The sequence below is a fragment of the Chenopodium quinoa genome, unplaced genomic scaffold (genome assembly GCF_001683475.1).
Source record: "Chenopodium quinoa cultivar QQ74 unplaced genomic scaffold, ASM168347v1, whole genome shotgun sequence".
Classification (NCBI taxonomy): Eukaryota; Viridiplantae; Streptophyta; class Magnoliopsida; order Caryophyllales; family Amaranthaceae; genus Chenopodium; species Chenopodium quinoa.
In genome coordinates, this window is record NW_018744656.1 from 115,575 (window position 1) to 126,565 (window position 10,991).

Consider the following 10,991-nt stretch of genomic DNA (forward strand, 5'->3'; position numbering starts at 1 on the left):
TAATTGTCATCGCTTAGTGATTAAGAGAGAGGAGAAAAAAAAAAAAAAAAAAAAAAAAAAAACCTACCTTCTATCAACTCTCTCATTTCCCAAGTTTTTGTTGCTACAATAAATATACTAGTAAATCCATATAACAATGTTAAATGAAGAGAGGATTATTATTAGGTCCTTTTAAGTTTTATTTTTTTTACTAATACTCCTAGGGAGTAAAGAATTTACTACTACCTCTTTTATATATCATTTACAAATACAAAATATTTTTTTTGTTAAATATAATATGAAACGAGGCAGTATAATTATAAAGAAAAGTGATGAATTTAAAAGACGACTGAGGTATTGATTAAGTGAGAAAAAAGATAAGTATATTGATTAAAAACCTAAAAAAAACTTAAATTATCCGCAAAATGACGATGACGTGTACATCCGATTGTAGATAGAATAACTGAGTGCTGTCGATACGTGCAATGTTTGCTACCTCGCAAATAATATTGAGTAATTGTTTGTTTACAAACATAACCAGCGTTCAGCAGCGGAGATAGAGGAAAGACGTTTCAAGCATAATCCAATGGCAACTGACTTCAAATCAATTCCCGTCATAGGTATATTCCTTCACCAATCTTTCTCATCGCTTTCTATCTTAATTTACCTTTTTTTTTTTTGGTTTTTATTTACTTCGTGTATCGTAACTCCAGTCATATGAATGAAATTTTTGTAAGGATTATTGTCGATTTAAATTTTACACAGGAAACCATTTTATTAATATGAAATGAATCACATACTAATTGAGATGCTATATATTGTATTTTCAATGGTGGTGCACATGTCCATCTTTTGGGTGTACATCTGTTTTACAAAGTTTAATTCATCGTTCACGAATCATACATAGAAAAAGAAAAAATTTGCTATGTAAGTATGTTTAAGGTAAAGGTGTAAAGCACACAATATCATGCAACATGTACATAAATTCCAATTAAAGATATTAATGGTTAAAGTTGTGTGATCAAGAAAAAGATGACGATAAGAACTTTGTGGAACGGATGCACAGAGTAATTGAGATGGTATATTACAAGGGAGAAACAACTTTAATCAATTAATTTGAATTGAAATTAGATCAAACTAGGAAATCCCATCAAAATGATCTTTATGCTAGACTGCTAGTTGCCTATGAAAATAAAGTGGTAGAAAAATCATCATATCCAAGTGTAAGTGTCATCATAATTTGAATTTCAGTGATTTTTTTGCCTTTGACACATTGCAGATGTTAGTCCTCTGCTTGCTAAATCTGATGATGCAAACATGGCTAAGGATGCTGGTGTATGTGAGGTTGTGAAACAACTCGATATAGCATGCAGAGAGGCTGGCTTTTTCTATGTGGTATTCAAATTTCGTATATTCTCCTTGAGTGCTTTTTCTTTGTGGTATTCAAATTTCGTATATACTCCTCGTGTGCTTTTTCTTTGTGGTATTCAAATTTCGTAAATACTCCTCGAGTAGATTTTACAAGGCAAAGACTTGGATGTTCCTTAATTCCTTATAATATCCAGGGAACTGTAATTACTATGTCGTATTGTGTGATTGCAGATAAGATGAGCTAAAGTTTTCAACATGAACCTAATGATCCTTGTGTAAGAAACAATTATGTACTTCGTATGATTATAGCGTGAACTACTGAACTCTATGTAAAGTACAATTATGTATTGTCCTCATCAAAAATTTCCAACAGGCACTACATCTAAACTCCATGTATTTGCTGAAATGAATTTCTGGCTTTTTATGACATGCACCAAAATTAGGAATTGTAATACCAATTTTTTTGTATAAGCACTATGTTAGTAAAATTTTATCACTGGGAGTAGGAAATTTGTTTTTACAACAAACAATCTTGTAATATAGTATTGAATGGTTCTCTTTTTTGCTGATTAGAAAGGCCATGGCATCCCAGACTCCTTTTTAAAGGAAGTCAGAGAAGTCACCCGTAAGTTTTTTGACCTTCCTCTTGAAGAAAAACTCGAGATCAAGTTATCTGCTGCAACAGGATATAGGTTATTTTCCTATTATATATACTTATTCTTTTGAACTTTGAAGATGACTAGATGAGCTACACTCAGATTTACTACTTTTGAATCTTAAAATGCAGAGGCTATCAAGAAGTTGGAGACAATATAACCAAGGGTGTGCCTGATGTGCATGAAGCTATCGATGTAAGTCAGTGCTCTATAATCCCTCGTTGATGTGCCTGATTGATGTGTTTCCTGTTTTGGGGGAGCGGCATTCGGGCAATATTATTTACTTGATCTTGGAATATGCTATACATAATCTGTTTTGTTTCACCTATATCTCAATGGGCTCATTCTTTTTGAATATTGTGATTATCGGAGGATTCATTTTTCATACTGGTTGTTTTCGAATTTATGGATCATTTGATTGTGGCAGTGTGGCCAGTGTCCCATGATTTAATATTAATTCTATAAAAAATTTATGAAAAATATGTTGGGAAAGATCACAAATAATCTTGCAACGGAAATAATATTTACTTTGCCTTTGTGTATAAACAAAATAGGTAACAATTATATCTCTATAACATAATAGATTAACTCACAAAGTGTTTATAAACTATGAACTAATATTCGATGGTATACTCTCACATTTAAATTGTGTTTCTATTTATCAAAAATAATGTGATACAAATTCTATCTCAATTTTCAATTAACAAATAATCTGATTACATATTTATAATCAGCCTATATCTAAATAACTAATGATGCAAACATTGTTTATTTCTTATTTTTCTACTACTCTCCTTTTTCTCTCCTTTTATTCCTCTCATTCTTTTTCTCTTCTTTCTTGTAAATTCTCCTTTATATATTTTTAGCAAATTCTAATAATAAGGAGGAATATTATCCAACAAATCACCCCCTTCCGACTTATTAGGAGATTATTAATAAACCTGCTTCATCTCGACAAACATCAAGCTTTTTCATGGTCAATGTTTTTGTCATCATATTTGAACCATTGTGGTCGGTATGGATCTTTTCCAAATGCAACAGTTTGGCTTCAAAGACTTCTCGTATCCAATGATACCTTACACCTATATGTTTGGAACGGGTATGGAAGGTAGGATTTTTCGCCAGATGAATAGCACTTTGGCTATCATAGTAAAGTGTATACTTATCTTGTTTAATCCCTAACTCTTGTAGGAAATTCTTCATCCATAATAGCTCTTTACAAGCATCTGTCACAACAATATACTCAGCTTCCGCTGTTGATAATGTAACACATTTTTGTAACCTTGACTGCCATGATATAGCTCCCCCTGCAAAAGTCATCATATAGCCTGATATGCACTTTCGCGAATCAACATCATTTGCCATATCTACATCTGTGTAACCTTTTAAAACAGGATCTCCTTGACCAAAACATAAGCACATTTTTTATGTTCCCCGTAGATACCTTAGAATCCATTTTACATTTTTCCAGTGTTCTTTCCCTGGATTCGAGATGAACCTACTGACAACACCGCCTACCGAATAGGCAATGTCTGGTCTCGTACAGACCATAGCATACATCAAACTACCAACTGCAGACGAATAAGGAACTTTATTCATCTCTTCTCTTTCTTTCTCACTTGTAGGACATTGTTGAGAACTCAACTTAAAATAACTTGCAAGTGGAGAACTTACTGGTTTAGCCTTACGCATGTTAAACCTCTCAAGTAACTTCTTAATATATCTTTCCTGTGACAGCCATAACTTCTTATTTTTCCTGTCACATGAGATTTTTATGCCTAGTATCTGTTTTGCTGGTCCTAAGTCTTTCTTGGCAAAGAACTTATTCATCGCCTTTTTCAAGTTAGCGATTTTAGTGGTGTCGCGGCCAATAATTAACATATCATCAACATAGAGGAGTAAAATAATAAAATCTCCCTCTGCAAATCTTTTGATGAACACACAATGATCTGATGTCGTCTTGTGATACTTATGATCCTTCATAAAGGATTCAAATTTTCGATACCATTGACGCGAAGCTTGTTTTAAACCATACAAGCTCTTATTCAAACGACATACCATGTGCTCTTTTCCTTCAACCTGAAATCCCTTAGGTTGTTCCATGTATATTTCTTCTTCCAAGTCACCATGTAGAAAAGTTGTTTTCATATCTAGTTGTTCAATTTCTAAATACATGCATGCTGTCATGCTGAGTACAACTCTTATTGACGACATTTCCACCACCGATGAGAATATTTCTTTAAAGTCAATACCTTTCTTTTGACTGAACCCCTTCACAACCAGCCTTGCTTTGTATCTTGGTTGCGGATTATTTTCTCCAGTCTTCAATCTGAACACCCACTTAATCTTGAGTGGTCGTCGACCTTCTGGAAGCTGTATCAAATCAAATGTATGATTCTCATGCAAGGATTTTATCTCGTCTTGCATGGCTTCAATCCACTCTTTTTGGTGAACATCTCTTAGAGCCTCTTCATAAGACTCTGGCTCTCCACCTTCAGTAAGCAACTGAAAGTCACCACTTGCAAATTTTGCTGGAAGTCGTCTATCTCTATTAGACCTTCTTAACTTTAATGGTGATGTCGGTTGACTTTCTTATTGTGTCATTTGTTCCACATTCTCATTATCATCCTCGTCATCATCGTCGATGCTGTGAGGATGATCTTCTTGGTTTACATCTCCCCCGTGATTATCAACTACACTCGGGGAAGGAACTGGATTCATAATTATAGGCAATTCTTCATGGGATGTTGGAGACTTTCCCAATTTTTGTATGTCTTTAATGGTTTGATCTTCGAAGAAGACGACATCTCTATTTCTGACAATCTTTCTTTCAGAAGGACTCTATAACCTATAATCAAACTCATCTTCAGATAGCCAAGAAAAATACATTGTTTTGTCTTGCTATCAAGTTTTGATCTCTCATCCCTCGGGATATGAACAAAGACTCTACAACCAAACACCTTCAAACTTTCATAATTTACTTTTCTCCCTGACCATATCATTTGTGGAACTTCACCATCAAGTGGAACTAAAGGAGAAAGATTGATTAAATGAACTGCATTTTTAACTGCCTCCCCCCAAAATGATTTGGGTAACCTTGCGTGAGATTACATCGAACGAACTTTTTCAGTGATCGTACGATTCATTCTTTCTGCAATGCCATTTTGGGACAGTTTTCTCAAGCTTTATCCCATACTTCTTGCAGTATTCTTCAAATGGAACTCTATACTCACCACCATTATCAGATCGTACACATTTTAATTTCATGCTCATTTCTCTCTCTACTTTTACATGAAACTCCTTGAATGCATTAAGGACTTGGTCTTTACTTTTCAAAAGATAGACCCATACTTTCTTAGAATGGTCATCAATAATTGTGACAAAATAAGATGCCCTACCAAGAGATTTTTCTGTCATAGAACATACATCTGTGTGAATCAAATCTAGAATACGTGGTATTCTAGATGGTGGATTTCTTCGAAATGAAACTATGTGTTGTTTTCCAGCTAAACAATCAACACAAGATTTCAAATGAACATCCTTCGACGGAAGAAGTTTCTTTCGAGTGAGGATTTGCAATCCCTTCTCACTCATATGCCCGAGCTGCTTATGCCATAACTCGGTAGAACATTCTTCGGCTACATTCAATTGTGTGTTGAGCTTCCCATTTGTGACATAAAGGGTTTGTTGCTACTTTCCATGAGCAATGATTATCGAGCCTCTCGACAACTTCCACTTTCCATTAGAAAAGTGATTCGCATACCCTTCATCGTCAATTTGCCAGCTGAGATCAAATTCAGCCTTATATCTGGAACATGTCTAACATCATGTAAAGTTAGCTTACACCCTGCATTGGTTTCCAAGCAAACATCTCCAATACCAATTATTTTGGAGGATCCATTATTTTCCATCCTTACAAAGCCAAGATTGCCGCTAGTGTACAATGTGAAGTAATCTTTGTTTGCAGTTAGATGATATGAAGCACCTGTATGAATCACCCAGCTACAATCTTTATTTGTAAGGTTATAACATGAGTCATCACCTGCAAAATAAACTTCGTCACCAACTGCTGTAGCCGTGACATTTTTTTGTCTTCATTATCACTACTCTTGTCATCCTTTGATCGCATGTCCCTCTTCCATATTCGACATTCACTTTGCTTATGTCCTGCCTTGTGACAATAAAAGCAAGTGAACCTCTTCTTAGATTTCGATCTGCCTTTCGATTTATCTTGACTTTGGGAGCCTCTAAACATCGATCTCCCTCAACTTTCAACAATGTGTGCTTCAGTTTGATTATTTGTGGAGGCAAATTCTTTCCTTCTAACTTTTTCATTGAACAAGCTATCTTTCACCATGTCAAGGGTGAGTTTACCATTCGGAGCCGAATTGCTCAACGAGATAATAAGAGTTTCCCAGCTATCGGGTAATGAGCTAAGGAGTAATAAGGCTTGGACTTCATCTTCAATTGTCATGCTAACATTTGTTAGATGATTAACAATACCTTGAAATTAATTCATGTGTTCTGCCATATTTTCACCTTCTTTGTATAGAAGACGAACCAACCTTCTTACCAATGTAGCTTTATTTAAACCTGTCTTCCTCTCATACATTGACTCAAGCTTTTTCCAAAGCTTGTAGGCATTGGTATCATTAGTAACATGTTGAAAAGTACTTTGATCAATATGTTGTCGTATCAGCTCGACTGCCTTTCGATTCTCCAATTTTCATACATCTTTGGTTTTACTTTTCGGTTTATTTTCTTCCGCGATGGGTTTATACAAATCCTTGCAATAAAGGATATCCTCCATTCGAGACTTCCACATGGAATAGTTGGATGACGTCAATTTAATCATTCCTGATAAACTTACCATCGAATCTTCCATTTTGTTTTATAGAACTGTATATATGTAACCGGCTCTGATACCAGATCGTTGGAAAAGATCACAAATAATCCGCAGCGGAAATAATATTTACTTTCCCTTTGTGTATTAACAAAATAGGTAACAATTATATCTCTATAACATAATAGATTAACTCACAAAGTGTTTATAAACTATAAACTAATATTCGATGGTATACTCTCAAATTTAAATTGTATTTCTATTTATCAAAAATAATGTGATACAAATTGTATTTCAAATTTCAATTAACAAATAATCTGATTACATATTTATAATCAGCCTATATCTAAATAACTAATGATGTAAATTATCGTTATATAATTTTCCATTGATTATTTCTTATTTTGCTACTACTCTCCTTATTTTTCTCTCCTTTTATTCCTCTCATTCTTTTTCTCTTCTTTCTTTTAAATTCTCCGTTATTTATTTTTAGCAAATTCTAATAATAAGGAGGAATATTATCCAACAGAATATGTATTCTGTAAAATCCTAGTGGATAAACCATTGAATTTGAGAATCATAGCTATTTAATTAATGGGAGGTTTTGCTGCTTCAACATAATTTTCTTTTTGTTCTAGTTATACAGAGAATTGAAGCACGGAATGTACGGAGACATGGGGAAACCAATGATAGGACCAAACTTATGGTATGTGCAAACACCATGGTTTTTTATTTAAAATTTGTTTTCTATGACAAATGCATAGATAGTACTTATATAAGTTTAATCTCGACATTATACACCATTGGTTCACTCCATGTTTCTTTTGATTTGGGAATCAAACGGGTTGTGTGTTGTGTGGAAGTGACCGAACGTGCATGTAACTTGAGTATTTTAGTACAGAGTAGTGCATTAAGGTCATACATTTACAATCTTGAGGATCCATTACAAATATCGCATCAGCTCATATTGAACTTTTAAGCTTTGTGCACTTACTCAAGGTATTGTAAGACAATGGATTACTCCGATCCCCTTAATGCAGGCCATCCAAGCCTCAGAACTTTAAAGCAGTGATGGAGCATTATACTGACCTTTGCACAGGCATGTTTTCTATCTCATACAGTCATACTTCTCCTCTCTAGACCAAAACTGTGTATTTTCTTGTATTCGATCTAATAACCAAGGTTTTTTTTTTCATTCTATTGGCACAACAACAGAACTTTCTAGGAAGATTATCCAAGGTATTTCCCTAGCCTTAGGTGGATCAGTCAATGAGTTAGAAGGGCGTATAGCAGGCGATCCATTTTGGGTCATGCGTTTGATTGGTTATCCTGTGATCTCGAGGGAAAATGGGCATAGCGAACTTGGAAATGACATTGGATGGTAAACTATTAGGATAATTTGGATTCTTGCTTCTTTTTTTTTTCCCCTCTCATTCTTTGCTGTTTAATGTCTTTGTTTTGTTATTGTGTTCAATTTTTATACAAAACCTCAGTGGAGCTCATACAGATTATGGTAAGTTTATTCTTTACAAAGATTAAAGACTTGTGGCTTTTATGTGATGGTATTGATCTCAATATGACTTTCGGCAGGTCTTCTGACGCTCGTCAATCAAGATGATAGCATAACAGCACTACGGGTACATTTAGTATATAAGAGACCAGCCTTTCAAACCTGTAGACTTAACATAGTTCTTAATTAAATTCCCAGCTCATATTTTAATCTCTTGTTTGTGTGTTACTTATTCTGGATTCACCTCAAGTGTGTTGAAGGTTCGGAATCATTCAGGAGAATGGATTTGGGCTCCTCCAATTTCTGGGACATTTGTTTGCAACATTGGCGATATGTTGAAGGTATACTGCCCTCTCTTTGTTATTTGTGGTCATGGCATCTTACATCTATTATATCAAATTTGAATGCGTAGCCTTGTGCAGATTCTTACCAATGGAATGTACGAGTCCACTTTACATCAGGTCATTAACAAGTCTCCCAAATATCGTGTTTGTGTTGCCTACTTCTATGAGGTTAGACTCTTTTTACATCTCCTGTACTATTCTCTATCTTGTTCTGTGAAAACTAAATGAACATATGATGTTATGCCCGTGTTCACAGCCAAATTATGATGCAACAATTGAGCCTTTGGACATTTGTGTACAGAAGACCGGGGGATCAAAAAACTTGGACAAGCTGTCTATGAGGAACATTTAATGGGTAAAGTCACAACTAATTTTCGATACTAAAAAAAATTGTACAATATAAACATTAGAGTTTTATGGCCATATTGTACCTAAAGAACAAATTGTGCCATCTCATTTAATAAATGACCAAAAAGTGGTACTACAAATAGCCCAAGTTCTTGATGTTCATTTACAAGTATCTTATGTTATTGGGCCGGATGATTGTACTACTGTATGTACTATGTTCTAGTGATCTAATTGGATGAAAGATTCTCTTCACAAATTGTTGTCATACAAGATTTGTACCGGTATGAATTATTTTATCATCTTGATAAACTTGTCTTGTTAATCAAATGGCATATTTGCATATACGTAAATAAAATGCTTGAATATTAGTGTTTTTACAATTAAATATTATTTATTTGTACTTCTTGTACAATTGGCAATTAGTCCATGTTATTTGACTAACTTGACGCCGCACGTGAGCTCAATTTGCAAGAGAAGAAAAGCTTCAATGGAGCCCAAAAGAAGAGATAAAGCTTAGAAGGAGCTTCAATGGAGCTTCGCAATTAGAAGCTGCTCATGAGCAAGTTCAATGGATAAAACAATGAAAGAGGGATAGCTGACTTACCATTTAGGGTTGTTAACCATGCCCTTTATTATTCCTCTAATTATTTGGGTTTTTGTTTAATTTCGGTGACAAAGTCGCCGAAAATGGTGGTTGATTGGTAATGTCTCCATTGAAGCAGGTTGAAGAAGGGGACGAAAGTGAGTGGAAATCGACGGTTGAAATACATTAAGAAAACGACAATAGTCTGTGGATGAAGGGCCAGAAGATGAAGGAAGCAAGAGGAAGATGAAGGAAGTAGGATGAAGTTAACACCATCAGCCGCAAATTACAAAAATATCCATCACACTACTACATTTTTTATCTAATGCAACGGTTCAAAAATAGCTAATAAACGGCTAATTTCATACCGTTGTATTAGACTAGGCTAATCCGTTGTATTACACTAAAACAAGGCTAATACAACGATTTATACTAACCGTTGTATAAGATATACTATTCTGTTGTATTAGATGAGCTAATCCAACGGATTATTCTTTTAACACAACGGATAGTGTTCCCGAATTTTTTTTTTTTATTTTTCAGTTGGAGCTAATCCAACGGATCATCCCAAAAAAAAAGGGAAAAAAGAATAAGACCTAATACAACGAATGAGTAAAAAAAAAAAATAAAAAAAAAAAAGGGAAATGCTGAAATATTAGAGCCAAAAATTAAATTGAAACCCCATTTCCCAAACTTCTCAGTCTTCCTTCGTTTTCCTCCCTCGCCGCCTCTCCTTCCTTCGTTCTCCTACCTCGCCGCCGTTGCTTCGTTCTCCTCCCTCGCCGTTTCGTTCTGCTGTGCTCGAATCTCTATCTAAGGTAGGTATACCTTGAATTTTTGTCTACCAATTATGGATTTGTTGATTTTGTTTTGTATTTAATTTTAGTTTGAACCTTGCATGTGGCTGATTGCTCGATTTAGATTTGTTGATTTGTTTGAATGTTGCATGTGGCTGATTGCTTGCTTGAGGGTGGTTGTTGTGGTGGTTTTTCGATTTATGAACCCTAATTTATTTTAGGGGTTTATTTGGGAATACTTGACTTACCTGTTGAAGTTAGCTGCTCGAATCTTTGGTTCTGCTTTTCTTCTCCTGCTAAACGTCTTGTTCTTATTGTTGGTACTCTACTCTTTAATTTTTTTTCATCTATTTTTTGTTGATTTTTGTTCCGTTTGTCAAAAATTATGATCTGGGTTTGCATTGTTTTTTAATTTTGAAGTGGATTTTCTCATCAAATTTGCTGTTTTTGACTAATTAGTAGCGTGAAATATGATCTGGGTATTTGACTAATTAGTAGCAACTTGAGGTATCAGACTTTGAATGGGGTTGAGTTTTTGTTGGCAAAGGCTACGTCGCCGG

At 34.7% G+C, this 10,991-nt stretch overlaps 1 protein-coding gene across 3 annotated transcripts; it reads left to right on the plus strand.

Annotated features, from left to right (window-relative positions):
* Window positions 1-447: 447 nt before the first annotated feature.
* On the plus strand, window positions 448-9,318 carry LOC110701716 (probable 2-oxoglutarate-dependent dioxygenase At3g50210). 3 transcript variants are annotated; one of them, XM_021879345.1, is made up of 12 exons: window positions 448-599; window positions 1,259-1,374; window positions 1,924-2,042; window positions 2,138-2,201; window positions 7,488-7,555; window positions 7,890-7,948; window positions 8,065-8,230; window positions 8,343-8,362; window positions 8,440-8,486; window positions 8,610-8,700; window positions 8,782-8,871; window positions 8,960-9,318. In XM_021879345.1, exons 1-11 carry the CDS (start codon window positions 566-568, stop codon window positions 8,826-8,828), a joined length of 831 nt encoding a protein of 276 aa, XP_021735037.1. In that variant the 5' UTR covers window positions 448-565; the 3' UTR covers window positions 8,829-8,871; window positions 8,960-9,318. The 3 variants fall into 3 exon arrangements, with proteins under 3 accessions (XP_021735037.1, XP_021735035.1, XP_021735036.1); XM_021879343.1 differs by having other exon boundaries at window positions 8,620-8,700; XM_021879344.1 differs by having other exon boundaries at window positions 1,928-2,042; window positions 8,620-8,700.
* The last annotated feature ends 1,673 nt before the right edge of the window (window positions 9,319-10,991 follow it).